Here is a 17,649-nt window from a genome sequence, read left to right on the forward strand (position 1 = left end):
TGGATTGGCCACTGCTGGAAGCAGGATACTGGGCTAGATGGACCATTGATCTGACCCAGTATGGCTATTCTTATGATCTACAAAGGTGCGCTAAATGATAATACCCCATAGAACTGTAATGAGCGTCTTATCATTTAGCATGCGCTAATCATTAGAGCACCTTAGTAAAAGGACCCCTTAATACTGCCACTAACAGGTAAGTTAAGGGACCTCCCTGGCTCTGCGCCAGCACTATCCAGATGGCTCTCGTACAAGGATACTCAGAGGCAGTATCCTGGTCAATGGCACTTAATCCAGGTAACAGGTGCTGTTAGCTAGATAAGCTATTGAATATTGACTCGATAGTTTTAGTTTGCAGCTAACAGAAAATAAAAGGCCAATTAATTTAAAAGACAACCATCCTTTAGCTGAAAATACTTATCCAATCTAAATATGTGAAAAGCAAAGAAAAAGTGTATCACTTAGTTACATAGCAGTGTTCGCCATTATTTGAAAATGTAATTTTGTGGGATACCCACCAGAGATTCTGAGCCAAAATAATTTCACAAGGGCCAGTGCATCTAAATGCTTACTTAAAACGTATAAGAAATCACTACAAAAGAAAAAAAATCTGATAGAATGAATCACCATCTCTGCTTGGTGTAGCTCCATTGGTGATTAATTTGTGTAATGACTTCCTCTGCTCCTATGTGGGTTTTGTGGTATTTTGTTTACATCAGAAACTACGATATTCCGGGGACTGAAAATATTTTATCTTGCTTGAGGGAACTGGGGGGCTCCTTGAATGGGGTGAGGAGGGTTGCATAGTGATGAGCACCAGAAGTAGGTGTGCTAGAGTACTTGGTTTGGGGGTTGGAGAATGTATGGGGATGGAAGGGGAGGAAGTTGCGGGGGAGTGTATGCAAGTGGGTGGGTGGGTGGGTGGGTGTGAATGGGAGTGAATGTGTACAGAGGTTGTTGTAACCATTGGAGATTGCCTTTGGGAACTCAGAGCACAAGAAGGAACAATGGGCATCCGTTTCACGCAGCTGGGCCTAGCTGGGGGGCTCAGGGGTGGTTTTCTTTTTGGTATTATACAGTTGTCTCATACAGGTCTTCTTGGGATTTTGGCTGATTTAACAGTAGTTACCTTAAATGCAGATGGTATAAAGTCTCCTGTTAAACGTATTAGAGTGCTTCATTGTCCGAAAACACTCAAAGCAGACAATTGCTTGTCTGCAGGAAACCCATCTTCCGGGTGCAGAATCTGTAAAACAAAAAGGGTTGGGTGGGGGAGGTCTATTTTTCTGCATTTCATGGACCTCGAATGGAAACAGCAACTTTGATACATAAGCAGCTCGCATTTCAAACAAATACAAGGTGAAGAGGGCAGATATACTTCTGGGTGAGGTGTGAGGAGTACTTCTAATATTATTAATGTCTGTACACCAAATGTATATAATCATACATTTTTTCATCCCTGATTGTGTAGCTGGCTGGGTATCCGGATTATTGCCTGATAGTTGGGGGTGATTTCAATATAGCAGCAAATCCTATTATTGATTGTAAGCTCCCCAAGCCCTGAAATAGGGATCACGATGCAAAAGGGGTTAATTTTTTGCTCCAGCAATTAGTACTGCTGGACATTTGCTGTTTGATGCATCCATCAAAACGTGAGTTTACTTTCTATGCTAATCCCAATGGGGTATACACAAGACTGGATTAATGATACCCCGGATATAGGACCAGCTAGTTTTTGGCATGCGTCAAAGGTAGTAATGAGGGGTCACGTTATTTCCTATACTCGTGTGTGAAAAAAGAAGAGGAAAATTTTAACAGCTTACAACGAGACTTCAACAGCTTAGGCGGTGCCTCATTAAAGATATGGATGCTCCTACTAGAGCAGAATATCAGGCAGTCAGTATCCGAATAGAGGATCTTTTAATAAATGAGCAGAGCATGTTCTCTATTATCAAAGAGAGAGGTTGTTTTGTTGGGGTGGAAAGCAGATAAGCTTTTAGCCAATTTGGTGTGCCCTTCTAAAAAAGGTAATCGTAGCTATTAAGAACGTTCAGGGTACAAAGTTTGTAATGGTGGGTCAAATAGAAGAACAGTTTGTTTTGTTTTACAAGACATTATATGAAAAACAGGACCTTGACTATCAGGACCTTGGTCTCTTTTTTGAGGGTCTTTCTCTTCCATGGTTCACAGAGGAGCAGTTGCGGCAATTAAATGCCCCATTTACAGACACAACTACTGAAGAGTATTTCGGCCCTTAAACTTACCAAGGCTCCAGGACCTGATGGTTTTGGGCATGGTTATTATAGTGTCCTCCCAGACCTGGTGGCCAAGCCCTTGTATGCTCTATATAATGAATTAGTGAAGAGGGAGGGATGTAGAGCAGGATAATGTGGCACATGTATTACTTCCTAAACCTGGGAAGGACCCTGAACAGGTCAGTTCTTATAGGCTTATCTCTCTCTCAAGTCAAGATAAGTTGATGGCTGCCATATTGGCTGGGAGGCTTAATGCTTTTCTGCCTGGTGTTATCCATCCAGAGCATATGGGATTCGGCCCTGGCCGATATGCCTCCATGAACTTGATGAAAGTTTTGGGACTCCTGCATGATCATAGAGGGAAGGTGGGCACATCAGCAATAGTGGGATTAGACATGGAAGAAGTATTTGACAGCATATCACAGGAATATGTCTTTGGGTATTGGAGAAGTATGGGCTTACGGGTAGCTTTTTTTGGTTGGAACAATTGGCTATCAAGATCCGGACATGTACCTTGGTTAGGGGATTGACGGAGGACAGGAAAACAGGATTAGACTCTTTGCAAATGACATCCTTTTTACTTAGCACAAGCCCAAGTGCATTTTGCACCATCTGTACAGATAATACATACTTTTGGGACGCTATCTGGTCTTAAAGTAAATTGCTAGAAATCAGAGCTCTTGGTGCTCACGGATGGAGGTCCAGAGCCTTTGTCAGGATGGATTGGAAATGACACCTACCCAAAAACCTATGTGATATTTATGTACATATCTGAGCACTGATCCCTTGGTTGTTTACCATATTAATATTACCCATCATTTAGATGGTGTAGGAGGGTTGTGTCAGGCCTGATATGATCGCCCTTTGCCTTTGTATGGCCAGGTGGCATTGGTAAAGATGGTCGTTGTCCCTAAACTTTTATACCCCTTACAGGCTTTTCCCATTTGGTTGACTAGAAGGGATGAACTTAAGTTTGTCTATTATCTCTAAATGTATCTGACACTTCAAAACATCTAGAATTAGTATGAATAAGCTGCAGTTGGATAAATTTAGGGTGGGACTAAATATACCAGATATTCGAGCATACAAGGTGGCTGCCCTCATGCAATGGATACATGAGGGCCACACGGGACATCTGAAATATTTTCTGTCGGGATGGATGGAGCCATCTTTTAGGTTCATTAATTTGATTCATGCTCGGGGTGGGGGGGGGGGGGGGGCAGAAGATCGCCTGTCATGACAAGGTTCAATTTTTGGGTCCCATGCTTAGGGCTTGGAGATGATGGCGCAGATTACATCATAAATCCACTGTTATGTCTCCTTTTTCGAATCTTGAAGGCAAATCATTACTGGGAACTAGTGAATACGCAGACACTGGGTGAATGAGATAAGGGATGCTTAGATCAGTTTTTCTCCACCACACCAGCTTTATTTAGGGGTCCTTTTACTAAGCTGTGGCAAAAAGTGACCTGTGGTAGTGTGGGCGCATGTTTTTGGCGCACACCGGGCAAGTTTTTACCGGGTCCAGGAAAAGGGCCTTTGGTAAAATTGAAACCAGCTTGCACCTATTTATGGCCTCAGCCTTTAACGCCATCCGTTGACCTACTACTACTATTACTACTATTTAACATTTCTAAAGCGTTACCAGGGTTGCGCAGCGCTGTACAATTAACAAAGAAGGACAGTCCCTGCTCAAAGGAGCTTACAATCTAAAGGACAAAAAGTGCAGTCAATCAAGATTGAAGCAGTCTAGATTTCCTGGATAGAGGTACAATGGTTAGGTGCCGAAAGCGACATTGAAGAGGTGGGCTTTGAGCAAGGATTTGAAGATGGGTAGGGGGGACTTGGCGTATGGGCTCAGGGAGTTTATTCCAAGCATAGAGTGAGGCGAGGCAGAAAGGGCGGTGTCTGGAGTTGGCGATGGTGGAGAAGGGTACTGAGAGGAGGGATTTGTCCTGTGAGCAGAGGTTATGGGTACGAGCGTAAGGGGAGATGAGGGTAGAGAGGTAGTGAGGGGCTGCAGATTGAGTGCATTTGTAGGTTAGTAGGAGAAGCTTGAACTGTATGCGGTACCTGATCGGAAGCCAGTGAAGTGACTTGAGGAGAGGGGTGATATGAGCATATCGGTCTAGGCGGAAGATAAGACCCGCAGCAGAGTGCTGACCTAGCAATAAGGGCTCACGCACTACATGCGTGGTGACCGGTCAGTGCCTGTCAACTGCTGATTAAAGACGGAAACTACTACTGCTTATCATTTCTATAGCGCTACTAGACGTACACAGCGCTGTACACTTGAAGATGAAGAGACAACCCTACTCGAAAGAGCTTACAATCTAATCATAGTAACATAGTAGATGACGGCAGAAAAAGACCTGCGTGGTCCATCCAGTCTGCCCAAGATAAACTCATATGTGTATACCTTACCTTGAATTTGTACCTGTCTTTTTCAGGGCACAGACCGTATAAGTCTGCCGAGCAGTATTTCCCGCCTCCCAACCACCAGTCCCGCCTCCCATCACCGGCTCTGGTACAGACCGTATAAGTCTGCCCTCCCCTATCCTAGCCTCCCAACCACCAACCCCTCTTCCCCCCACCTGCTCCGCCACCCAATTTCAGCTAAGCTTCTGAGGATCCATTCCTTCTGCACAGGATTCCTTTATGCATATCCCACGCATGTTTGAATTCCGTTACCGTTTTCATCTCCACCACCTCCCGCGGGAGGGCATTCCAAGCGTCCACCACCCTCTCTGTGAAAAAATACTTCCTGACATCTTTCCTGAGTCTGTCCCCCTTAATCAGGACAGACAGGACAAATAAGGGATAAGGGAATTAATAAAGTGCGAAAGATAAAACATGCAAGGGTACTATACAACTGAATAGAGATTAGGAGTTAAAAGCAGCATCAGAAAGGTGGGCTTTTAGCCTGGATTTGAAGATGGCCAGAGATGGAGCTTGACATACCAGCTCAGGAAATCTGTTTCAGGCATATGGTACAACAAGATAAAAGGAACGGAGTCTAGAGTTGGCAGTTGAAGAGAGGGATACAGATAAGAGAGATTTACCCAATGAATGGAGTTCCCGGGGAGGAGTGAATTAGAAAAGGTTCAAAGAAGAGCGACCAAAATGATAAAGGGGATGGAACTCCTCTCGTATGAGGAAATGCTAAAGAGATTAGAGCCCTAAAGGGGATGTAACTCCTTTCATATGGGGAAAGGCTAGAGTGGTTAGAGCCCTAAAGGGGATGGAACTCCTCTCATATGAGGGAAGACTAAAGAGGTTAGAGCCCTAACCTCTTCAGCCTTTCCTCATATGAGAGGATGTTCCATCCCCTTTATCATTTTGGTTGCTCTTCTTTGAACCTTTTCTAATTCCGCTATATGTCTTTTGAGATACGGCAACCAGAACTGAACACAATACTCAAGATGAAGGTCGCACCATGGAGCGATACAGAGGTGGCATAGTATTCTCTGTCTTATTTACCATCCCTTTCCTAATAACTCCTAGCGTAGGATCAGTTAAATATGATTGGATTGTTCTTCCTAATGTGCATCACTTCGCATTTGTCCACATTAAATTTCATCTGCCATTTGGATGCCCAGTCTTCCAATTCCTAAGGTCTTCCTGCAATTTTTCACAGTCCACATGTATTTTAACAAACTTGAATAGTTTGTGTCATTTGCAAATTTAATTACCTCACTTGTCATTCCGATTTCGAGATCATTTACAGATATGTTAAAAGGACCCCTAAGTCTGATATCTGAAAAGTGAACTTAATGTTGCTGCTATTTAGATGTGTTGCAGTGCTGACCGCATCATTCGGATATTTAGCACCAGCCACTATCCAGATTTAAATTGATAATTTAATGAATTCATCATCTCAACAGATCATCTCTGCAGCACTAAAAGGGGAAAGGGAAATGGGACTTGATATACCGCCTTTCTGAGGTTTTTGCAACTACATTCAAAGTGGTTTACATATATACAGGTACTTATTTTGTACCTGGGGCAACGGAGGGTTAAGTGACTTGCCCACAGTCACAAGGAGCTGCAGTGGGAATCGAACCCAGTTCCCCAGGATCAAAGTCCGCTGCACTAACCACTAGGCTACTCCTCCATTCCTCCAGAAGTAACAGGTTTGTATGTAGTAGAGCCAAAGGACATTCCCTATAATAGGTCACCAGTGGGGAAACAGTCTGCAATTTCCCCTTATAGTTCAGCTGTTGAATGTCTGGTGCCTACAGTGAGACTAAATACCTCAGTTGAAAATGATACTGATCACTCAGCTTCTCTTATTAATAAAACATCAAGGTGCCCTGGCAAAATGAATCCTTTGGCTATGTTGACACAAGTTTTGTCTGCATTTGTAATTTGTGAGACTTTATTAAATTATTTAATATGGTAATTTTTTGTAACAGGCATCTTGGATCTCAGCTCTGTGAACTGGAGAAACTAATAGATAAAATGATGATTGCGGAGTTTTCCTCATATGTACGCAGTGACTTAAATAGACCACTTGAAGACGGCTGCCAGATTTTAGAAGAGGTATGAGATAATCCACTCCCTAGAGGGCCAGGGAATATTTGCAAAGGACATTGACAGTTAAAATCAAAAGAAAATATTCTCTCACTCCTGTATCAATGTGGTAAATGTTAACATAATGAAATAATCAAACAGGTACATAACATGCTAACAACCTTACTAATCATTAGTGTTAAAGCTAAATTTAAATCTCATTTTAACCCTTAAAAATTATATTCTATCAGATGCTTCTAATCATCTGCTAGAGTGCAGATCCAGAGTACCACAACTGGTATTGGGGAAGGTCATGTCTTTGGCTTCTGCCCCCCACCCCCACCCCACTCTGCGGAAAGAAATTGTACTACTTTCAGATTCCCTGTTCTACTCTCTCAGGGGCCATGAATTTAGCACAAAAAAATAGCCGCAGCAAGTTCAAACTAATGAGCATACACGCACGGCTTAGCACAGAAGGAGGCATATTTTCAAAGCACTTTGGGAGGCTAAGTTCCATAGGTTTCTATGGAACTTTGGGAGGCTAAGTGCTTTGAAAATGAGCCTCGATGTCGACTTTCCTGTCAGTGCCTGAAGAAAGTTGACACTAAAAAAAAAAAGTGCAGTTCCCTCCCGACTCCCCCCCCCCCCCCCCCAAAAAAAAATCCTGGTACTCCAGTGACCCCCCATCTCCCTCTCTCTGGCCTAAGAACAATGGTGGTCCAGTGGCCCCTCTCCCCAGCTGACTCCCTCACTCCCAAGTCAGAAATTCCCCTGGCAGTCTAGTGGGCCTCTTCCCCCCAGCCCCCATACCTAGAAGAAGGCAGATGCGATGCCCACTTGCTCCTGCCTCTGAGCACAGTCATCTCCAAAAGGGCAGTGTCCTGCCCTTATATTGTAGATAGTACCCACCATTTTGGAGATGACAGCACCCAGAGGCAGGAGCGACTGGGTGTCATTCTTGCCTCCTTCTAGGTATGAGGGCCCCGCTAGACTACCAGGGCAATTTTGGACTTGGGAGGGAGGAAGTCGACCGAGGGGTCCCACTGAACCACCATTGTTTTTGTCCCTGAGGGTGAGGGGCTACTGGACCACCAGGGCATTTTTTTTTTAGTTTTGGGGGAAAGGGGGTCAGGAGGGTCAGAGTCAATGCTCAATAGGAGTCAGGAAAGGGGGCCAATAGACCACAGGACTATTTTTTTAATATTTGGGGAGCCTGAAGCAGGGTGGTTGAGTTGAAGGGAGAGAAAGGGTGCCGCTAGATACTTCTCCTCTTAACCAACCCTTGTAATGTTGCCTCAGACCTGGCAAAATGTTTTCTGCATTAAAGGTATGTGAGAAACTTTTTTTTCCTCCAAACATAGCTGTATAGCTGCAGGGTACATAATGGCTGCATATAAATGCAGTATATGCTAATGGATTCAGTGCTTGCACCAAAACCGGTTGTACATGCTGCCTACTCTAATCTGCATGCTAACCCAGTATTAACAGCCTGTTAATGCCAGTGGTACTTTTGAGCACCGGTCCCTCAGAGCTGCCAAGGGGTCCCAGTTTTTGAAAGGAAGATTTTAGTACACGCCCCCAGGTTCATTCCACTCTACCTAGCTGCACCTACTCATCCTCTTGGCTTCACCCCATGCCAGATCTCAGTTGCACAGCTGCAGCACTAGCAAGTCACCTCCCCCTCTGGCAGCAGGAGATGCCTTAATAAGATGTCATCTTGTGCTGTCGCGGGACCAGTCTTGCGATAAGAATGGTGAGACTTTACAGCTTTTATCATAAAACTGATCCCATAGCAGCAGGAGGTGATGTCTTATTAATGCATCTCCTTCCACTAATGAAGGAGGGAGCATGCTGGGTGGGCATTCTTGGCTCCCCAGCAGGAGTGAAGGAGATGACCTGCAAAAGCAGGTAGTCTGCTGAATGAAGGAGACTTGGCAGGTCTGCTCTGTAGGGCCATATCAAAGGTTCCAAATGCTAAACCAGAAAAAGGAGACAACCTTGCCTTCCATCAGCCCAGTATCCGACTCTGGCCCTGTCTGTTGGGGACCTTGAACCTATTTCTGGGGGGGGGGAGGGGAGTAATATTTTGCAGATCGCAGTTGAAGGTAAATTGGTGGTTGAAGTGGTTTTTTGGGATGTGTTTGGTGACTGATTTGGGGATTCAATGTTGTTGTTTTTTGTTTTTTTGTTTTTGGGGGGGGGGGGGGGATTTGAGTAGGAGAGGCATCAGGGTGAAGGTTTCATTTTTTTTTTACTCCCCTGAGTAGCACAAAAGTAATATACTTGCATAGTGCTTAAATTTATTGCATTGCTAATAAAACTAATGACATACACCTACACTTAAATGTGCACAAATTTTTAGCATGGATTTAGTATGTTGGTCTCTCTAAGAATTAAACATAAATTCAAAGAACATCCATTTTAAAGTTTGTAAAGCAAAATTCAACTGTTTGCGTCAAGCATGTTGTAAAGAAAGATGAGCTCCATAAAAATGTTCATGAGTGTTTAATATTATGATTATTTTCTCTTTTTAAATTATTTGTGTCATGTGCATGGATTTCTAGTTGGAAGTTATTTGCTAAGTACTTTGCTCTTACAGTATTGGAAAATGTATCCCTCTTGCTTGGTAAAAATGGTGCTTAAGTCCTTTATCTCCCTTTGCTGGGCTGAAGTCTGAAAATAAGAGCCATGAAATTGTGCGACTTTTGTTGCTAGACTTTGTCTCAGCAGCAGGAAATGAGGCACTTAAGCGAGGAATGTCACTGAGTATACAAGTAAAGAAAGATAAAGTGGCCCAGCATCTCTTAAAAGAAAGTAGTGTTTACCATGCTCTGCTCTCCTAAAAACAATGTTTTTGCATTGGGATGCCACATTTGAACTTATGCCACTGAGAAAGCAGTGTACAAATTAATATTAAAATATAGATTTAGGACCATTTAAGCCATAACTTAACCAGCTAGGTTGGGATAAAGCCTAAGAAGGCCTGCTGAAACAAGGCTGGCCTATCTTGGCCTCTGAATACTGACTGTCCTAATGCCCAGATCCACTAAGCGTTAATATTTAAAATGTTACAGCAGTCTGATAGTTGGAGTGACTGCTTCACAGTTTATAACTTCATAATGCACTGTTTGATCTATGATAGACTGTATACTTATCTTCTTAGTTTGCATATGTATTATACAAAAACATTAGCAATATTACTATGAAATTCACATGAGAGCTTAATTCCATAATTCTCACTGTGTAGACCCTCTGCAATTTTGGAAACGAGAACACATTTTCTATCATGGGAACCAATTCATTTTTTCTGTCTTTAATAGGAAAGGTTAGTATCTCTGGTCTTTGGCCTATTAAAACAAAGAAGGCTCAATTTCTTTGAAATCTATGGTGAAGAGATGATGACTACAGCAAAAAACATCATTAAACAGGTAATTGAAATGGGATTTATGCGGTCACTTTACATTCTTTTATCTTCTACATTGTTCTGTTTGAGACCAAAATTATGTAATTTGAATATATTTATTAATGCACTGAAAGTCCAATAGAGTTTGGAGAACTCCAGCAAGAGGAGAGAGTTAGAAGGTGGTGATGGTGTGGGTAATGTAACAATCACATGTTTAGGGTTCTCCAACTTTTTGGAGAGTGGATCCCTTAGAACTAGAGACTCAAGTCTCTGGGCCTCCTTATGATTCCATTCCTCAGATTTCACGTCCTGTCTTGGAACAATCTGACATCCCCATTATCTCTGTGGCTTGTCATTTCCCCATTCTCTCACTTGTTTTCTCACCCTTTTCCCTAGTTGTTACTTTTGTCTTCCCACTCTCTCATTTCCCATTTCCTGCCCTGCCATCTCCCATCTCGCTCTCCTTCTGTACAGCCACTACCTGATTTTTTTTCCCTCTGCTTGTTCTACCTACTTAGCACTTCCCATTCAGCTCTTTTTAGAGGGCTCCTGTTTGTAGCATTTTGAGCAGCTGAAGTTTGCACTCTTAATCTGTAAGAATTTTAGCAAGTAATGCCTCCCGCTCTCCTACTGTACTCCACTCTCAAACAAATTTGCCAGAGTTGTTAGATTCATAGGTTTAAAAAAAATTCAACATCAGTTGGATGTGCAGTATATTTAATACATTGAAGAGCTACACATGTCATCAGGTAATGAATTTGTTTTCCTACCATTTTGCTTTCCATACTTCTCACTGTGGTATTCTAAATCTCTCCTCTAATTTTCTTTGCCTCTTCCTGTGGTGGTTCTTTCCCCCTTTAGCTCTTCTAGCTCATCCATGTATCTCCTCATCTTTTTGATATCTTTTTTTTCTTTATCTTCTTTCATCTTTCTCTCTGTTGACCCTTTGTTCTCTTTTCCACCTCTCTAGCTCTCTGTATGTTTTGCCTCTCTCTGTCTCTCCTTTACTACTGTATTCCTTCAGCTATGTCTTTTCCTGACCCTCCACCTCTCTATATCTTATCCATGTCTTCCTTACAACCCTTTTATCTGTTCCTCTGTCATATTCTTTTGGTCTTCATCTACAAACCCATCTCCTTTCCTCCTTCCAAGGTCCCCCCTCCCCTATTTTGTTCCATTACTACACCAGCCTATTCTGTGGATTGTAAATAGCTGCCAGTTGTATAACCAAGGGCTCGTCCCTATTGCAGTGGTGTACTGTAAACTGTGCCTTCCTTTCATCCTACTAGACCAGTCTAGACTACTGGGTTATTCTATCCTACCGGCAGTGATATCACCAATATAAGAACTGGTGCAGCCTGGAACTAGCTGGTATTTTCCTCCTTCCAGCAAATGGTATAGTATAGGTGGACTGGTGCAACAGGAGACTTTTGTTTTAGTTTTGGGCCTGATGTCCTAGGCCTCAGCTCTGTGGTTGAATCTTTGGCCAGGGAGCTCTCAGGGATTATTCTGCAACCTTTGCCTTAATTGAGCAGAAGGTGGCTCTGTCCTTGACCACCAGACCCCAGACCCCAACCTATCGGTCCTGGTTTGTGAGGCTATATCTGGCAGTGATTCAGTAATCTAGTAGGGTTCCTTCCCTCCCGCTGTCCCTCTCCTATTTTTCCTTCCACTGTCACTGTGGATTTTTTCCCCCCAGCTGGGACCCTTCTGCAAGCCCTAATAAAATTTGAAAAAAGTAAAATAAAAAATAAAAAGTAGTATTAGAGTTGGGAACTTCCTTGGTGCTGTGTGGAGGCCTCAGAGAGGGGATCCCTAGGTGAGCTCCGGGTATATGAGAGTCTTGGGTAGGGTGGTGCGCAATGGTGAGACAAAGCCTGAAAGAGGTCAGCGGTGTGGGCAAAAATCAGCACATCAGCAACACAGTTGGGGTCCTTTTACTAAGGTGCACTGAAAAATGGCCTGCAATGTTCTAGACATGTGTATTGGACGCCCACAGGGCAATTTTCAGCAAGCCTGCAAAAAAAAAATGTCTTTTTTTGGCTGAAAATGGACATGCAGCAAAATGAAAATTGTCGCGTGTCTGTTTTGGGCCTGAGACCTTACTGCCACCCTTTCACTTAGCGGTAAGGTCTCACGTGCGAACCGGACGGTAATCGTCAGTGCGCATACAATGCTGATTACTGCCCGGTTAGTGCCATGTGCCGGAAAATAAAATATATTTTCCGGCACGCGTACTGGATGTGCGTAAAAAATGAAATTACCACCTCGGCCATGCTGTAGCTGAGCAGTAGTTCTGAATGGGTGATCGTAGGCGCCTACTTGGCTTAATAAAAGGGCCCCTTGGTCCTTCTGCTTTGATTGTGATGGAGAGTTGTCATGCCCAGTCTTAATGGTGTTTAGGGGGGGGGGGTTGGCACCCTGGAACTGGTTAGGGAGTACAACGTTTCAGCGACCATTACTACTGAGGAGCCTGACTACATGGGTCCTGCTGGATGGGTGGTTTCTCAGCATGTGTTAAGCAGTAGGGATGCCCCTGCAAAGTCCTCTCCAGCCACCCAGCGAATCTCCTCTCTCCCCTGTCCCCCCTCCAGCCACCCAGCGATTCTCCTGTCTCCCCTCCTCCCCAAAAAATCATAACTGCAAACTAAGACAAAACCCATCCTTAGTGCGAACAGAATTGCAAATAACGAACATATCACATCACACAGCAATTCTCCTCTCTCCCCTGCCCTCCCCTCCCGTTCCCCTCCATGTCCAGCGATTCTCCTTCGCCCCCATCCTCCCCTCCCATTCATATCCACCTACCTGTCCTCTTCTCCCCCCTACATCCCCTTTTTTCTTCCTGCCACAGTTGGTTTAAATCTTTTTTATTACCTCCGTTGAAGCGGCCGCGTCATTGAAAGCCCTGCCCGTTTCTAGCCTTCCCTTCATGAGTTCGTTCCCTCAGAGTCCCACCCTTGTGGAAAGAGGAAATGACGTCAGAAGGCGGGACTGAGGGAGGCTTCTTGGCCTCCCAAACTGAGCAGCCTGTATTAAAAATTACCTTCATTATATGCAGGACTAAAGAGAAAACAATGTTAAGCAAAGGAGTGTTTTCTCCAACGTTTGAAACTTGATGTGTCCCATAGAATTCTGAGCCCTCTCCTCAGCCTACCAGAGGGCCTCATACACTCCAGACTTGTCCATGATTCCAGCTGGGGTAGATGGACCTAATAGAAAGCTTAGCCGTTATAGGGAGCATAGATTTTACTGCAAAGTTATTTACTCCTTTGTAGAGTATAGTGTGTTATATTGTAATATTACACACCTATGTGGAACCTTTTAACCTGGCAAACCTTTGACTCATCTTGATTGAAATGCTGTTTGAGTACCAAACAGAATATTAGAAATTGACTACTATATTTTGCATCTCTTTCTATTCAAATTAGGTTTCTGTTGTGGTTATTTCTGTGCATTGCTTTAGACCAACATAAGATGATGGATGTACAGTGCATACACTAACACATTTAAATTCTGCTTTGCATTTCATTTTCATTTATAAAAGAGGCAGTAGGTACATACAGAAATAGTTTGCATCTTTCTAAAAACAGTTCACTCAGTTTTTTGCGGGTTTTCTTTTAGCGCTTACTTCTCTCCTTTAGACAGTTATGCCCCTTGGGGAAGAGGAGAGGTGCCAGCCTGGGTATGTACCCTTGGCACACTGGTTTTCGCTAGGGGCTACCACTATAGTGTTGGCTGTCTTTCCCCAGGGCTACACACATTACCTCTGCAGCATGCTCAAGCCTTATAAGTTTGGTTTAATAAAAATTCTCTCATGCTTGTCATCATGGTTTATAGTGCATCTAGAGCCTCTACAGAAATTTGTGTCCTTATTAGATCTATAAATTGTAGATGTGGGCCTATATAAGTAGAGGGCAGTTTTTGAAAACAAGTTCTATTCAGAAAGCTGTGCTTTATGCATGGAAATCAATTTCCTTCCTCCAAGAATTAATGTGTGTTACTGGGCCTTCCTGTATGCAGTCCTTTGAGGCAAGGTTATTACTGCACGTGTAATATTTACATGCCTTTCACTGTATAGGTGAATTAAAAAAAAACAAGTGTTTGCATACTTGCTTTGAAAATTATCCCAGGGAGTATATGTGCTTACATTTGCACCTGCTTATTAGCACATTAAAATTCTCTGGGTTACTATGCACACATGAGTTAGTATACTTTATTTATTTATTGCATTTGTATCCCACATTTTCCCACCTCTTTGCAGGCTCAATGTGGCTTACAATACATCATGTGTAGTGGGAATATGCTAAAAAAAATAGACATTTAGTGTTACAGAAGGATATTGGGCAACATGATAATGATAAAACATGAAAATAATATAACAATCAGATATTGTAAGACAGTTCTAATATGTGTAGGAGTTGTGTATATTCACATTGGTTGGTCTTTGAGGTATGCCTTGTTATACATGTATTTTCAAAAGTATTCACATAATACAAACCCTCCCTGATTTCTTCCCTCTCTCCCCCTCCCCACCCAAGAACCCAACTGCTTAGTTCAGATAAAGTTATGTCAGGCCTCATTCATGTAACTTTATATGCATAACTTTATAAACCACTTATTTTCTCCAAGGACAAGCATGCTGATTATTCCCACCATTGGGTCGTCGTCCGCTATGGCCCAGGAGACTGGGAAAAAACTTGAGAGCAAATGAAGAAGTCTCTCAAATGCTCCGTCGCGCGGGCTGAGCGCACTGCACATGCGCGAACAGCTTCCCGCCCGCGACACAAGCATGAGTCCCTTAGTCTTCTTTTTGACCGTGTTTTGAGTGACGTTATTTCACAACAGCACTCAGTTTTTCGGCTCCGGAGACTAATTTTCGCGTTTCACGGCCCCCCCCCCCCCTTTTTTTTTTTTCCTTACTAGTGGTAGTTCTTCTCGGGGAAAAAAAAAAAGAGAGTTATTTCCCTTATTTGTTAGTTTTCTTCACTTGTTTGTTTCCTTTCTTTTTCGTCGCACCTGCCTTATAGGCTGCTCAGCTGGGTCTTTTTTTCCCTTTTTGTGCCTTTTTATTTGGCACAATCGAGTCCGTTAATTTCAAAGCCGCTATTTTTCCGTCCATGTCATCGAGGACTCCCAGCGGCTTCAAGCGTTGTACTCGCTGCAACCGGACTGTCTCAGGTACCGACCCTCACGCGTGGTGTCTCCAGTGCCTTGGGCCCGAACATTTGCCAGCTGCTTGTAAGCTGTGCTCTCTTATGAAAAAGCGGACCCAAGTGTCTCGGGAGGCTCAGCATGAAAGACATTTTGCTGATCGGTCGGTCCTTCGACGTCAGTGTCGTGTTCTCGAAGACCTTGGCATTCTGTCAGGCTTCTTTCCCGGGAACCCTGGGTACGTGAGTCCTTGGACCACGGCCGAGGAGCGGCAGTGGCAGGCAAGATCACCTTCGGAGCAGAGAAGAGACAAGGCTGAACTGGAACCCCGGACTGGAGTCCTGCACTGGAACACTTGGGACGGGAACACACCGGACCGGAACACACTGGAGTAGGCTTCACCTACGCTTAGCTGCCTTTCCCCGAGGGTTGAGCCCTCAGGTTCGAGCAGCCGGTAGGGCTTACAGAAAAACCAGAACTGGAACCAGCAACAGGAACAACCGGAGTCAGGATCCAGCAGTGCTCCCAGGTACCTAGGCTAACGTGAGACAGGCAGGCAGGGAATGTCCGGGTTCTGGCAATAGTCCAAGACAGGTGGCTGGCAGAGAAGATCTGAGTATAGGCAATAGGCAGAGACAGGTGGCTGGCAGAGAAGATCTGAGTATGGGCAATAGGCAGAGACAGGTGGCTGGCAGAGAAGATCTGAGTATGGGCAATAGGCAGAGACAGGTGGCTGGCAGAGAATATCTGAGTATAGGCAATAGGCAGAGACAGGCATGGTCAGGTTCAAAGCAGGAGTCTCTAGGCAGGCGGCAACAGAGCAAGGCAAGAGTCAGAACCAATAGCAAGACTAGGGCTGGAGCTCCAGTAACAAGGAGAACTGGCAAAGGACAAGACTAGGGCTGAATCTCCAGAAACCAAGGAAACCCCACCGGGGAAAACCAGAGGCTAAACACAGGAGACCTAGAAGCTGTACACAAGCTAACAAGCAGAGCAGTGCCCAAGCTAACTAGGCAAACACTAGGAACTCACACAGAGCAAGCACAGAGCACTCTAGCATACCAGGGACCTTATACGATGCAAAGGCTGCAGTCTCTAAGTGATTAATAAAGCCCTTCAACACCAGAGACACAGCTGCAGCAATCTCTAAGTAACTACGGAGGCTGTTCAGGCACAAACCACAGAGCAGGCAGAAAGCACAGTGAAACACAGAGAGGCTTCCCACACCCAGGTGTAGTGCAGTGAAGTAATTAGTGTCATGCTGCTGGATGCAGCCAGCACAGAGAGCCAGAGCTAGCTCAGAAAGGACAGACAGAAGAAACAGGAGCCAGCTAGGAAGCTGACCCCCAGGAACATGGTAAGTCTGAGGGTGGTCACCGCCACAGACGTGACAGTACCTCCCCCTCAAGACCCCCCCCCCCCCCCTCCGGTCTCCACGGGGGGTTCAGGTGTCCAGGGGTAACTGTGGTGAAACCTTCTGATGGGTTTCAAAACCCAGACATGGATCGCTGGACTGGAAGCAACAAAGAAGTCCTGCACTGGCAGACAGGAGCCGGAACTTGTCAACAGGAGGCTCCTTCAAATCACCGCTGGGCCAACTCAGGAACTTGGATGCATCAAGAGGAACAAAATTCGACGTCCTGAGGGAACCCACAACGTCCTGGACCTCTTGGCAATTCCATGTAGTGGCAGGAACAAGGCTGGAGCCACTACCCCAGCTGACATCAGAAGTTGGACTGGGGCCCAAAGCATCCCAGTCTTGACAGGACCTAGAAGTCTGAACAGAAGCAGATCTGGAACTGGAACCTGGGTTGGCATCCACAGCTGGGCCGGGATTGGAACCCGGACTGGAGTCAAACACTTGACTGCAACTGGATTCAGGAGCTTGACTGGAACTGGAACTCTGCAAGAGGTCAGCCCCTGACTGGCACAGGACCTCGGGGTGAACTCAGCGTCTTGGCTAGAACTGAAACTCTGAGCAGGCTTAGCATCTTGGCTGGAACTGGAACTTGGAACGGACTCAGCATCTTGGCTGGAACTGGAGCTCGGAGCAGGCTCAGCATCATGGCTGGAACTGGAACTCTGAACAGGAGCTGAACCGAGACTGGGACCCGGACTGGCATCAAAGTCTTGACTGGAACAGGAACTCTGAACAGGAGTTGGACTGGGACCCGGACTGGAATCAGAAGCTTGACTGGCAGCGCCCCTCGAACTGGACTTTAACTGAGGCTCGGTCTGAAGCACCACTCGAACTGGCCTTAGGAGCTTGATAGGAGGTGCCCTCTGGACTGGAAGCAGAGGCTCCACCTGAACCACCCTTCGGAC

General features: G+C 44.8%; 1 protein-coding gene across 2 annotated transcripts in view; it reads left to right on the top strand.

Moving 5' to 3' along the window:
- VPS54 (VPS54 subunit of GARP complex) overlaps positions 1–17,649 on the top strand; it is a 300,862-nt gene that overhangs the window by 151,479 nt on the left and 131,734 nt on the right. For both annotated transcript variants that reach the window (XM_030196152.1, XM_030196153.1), the window contains exons 9-10: positions 6,671–6,797; positions 10,088–10,195. In XM_030196152.1, coding sequence (XP_030052012.1) covers positions 6,671–6,797; positions 10,088–10,195 — 235 coding nt within the window. The remainder of the gene's footprint in view (positions 1–6,670; positions 6,798–10,087; positions 10,196–17,649) is intronic.

The sequence above is a fragment of the Microcaecilia unicolor genome, chromosome 3 (assembly GCF_901765095.1).
Source record: "Microcaecilia unicolor chromosome 3, aMicUni1.1, whole genome shotgun sequence".
Classification (NCBI taxonomy): Eukaryota; Metazoa; Chordata; class Amphibia; order Gymnophiona; family Siphonopidae; genus Microcaecilia; species Microcaecilia unicolor.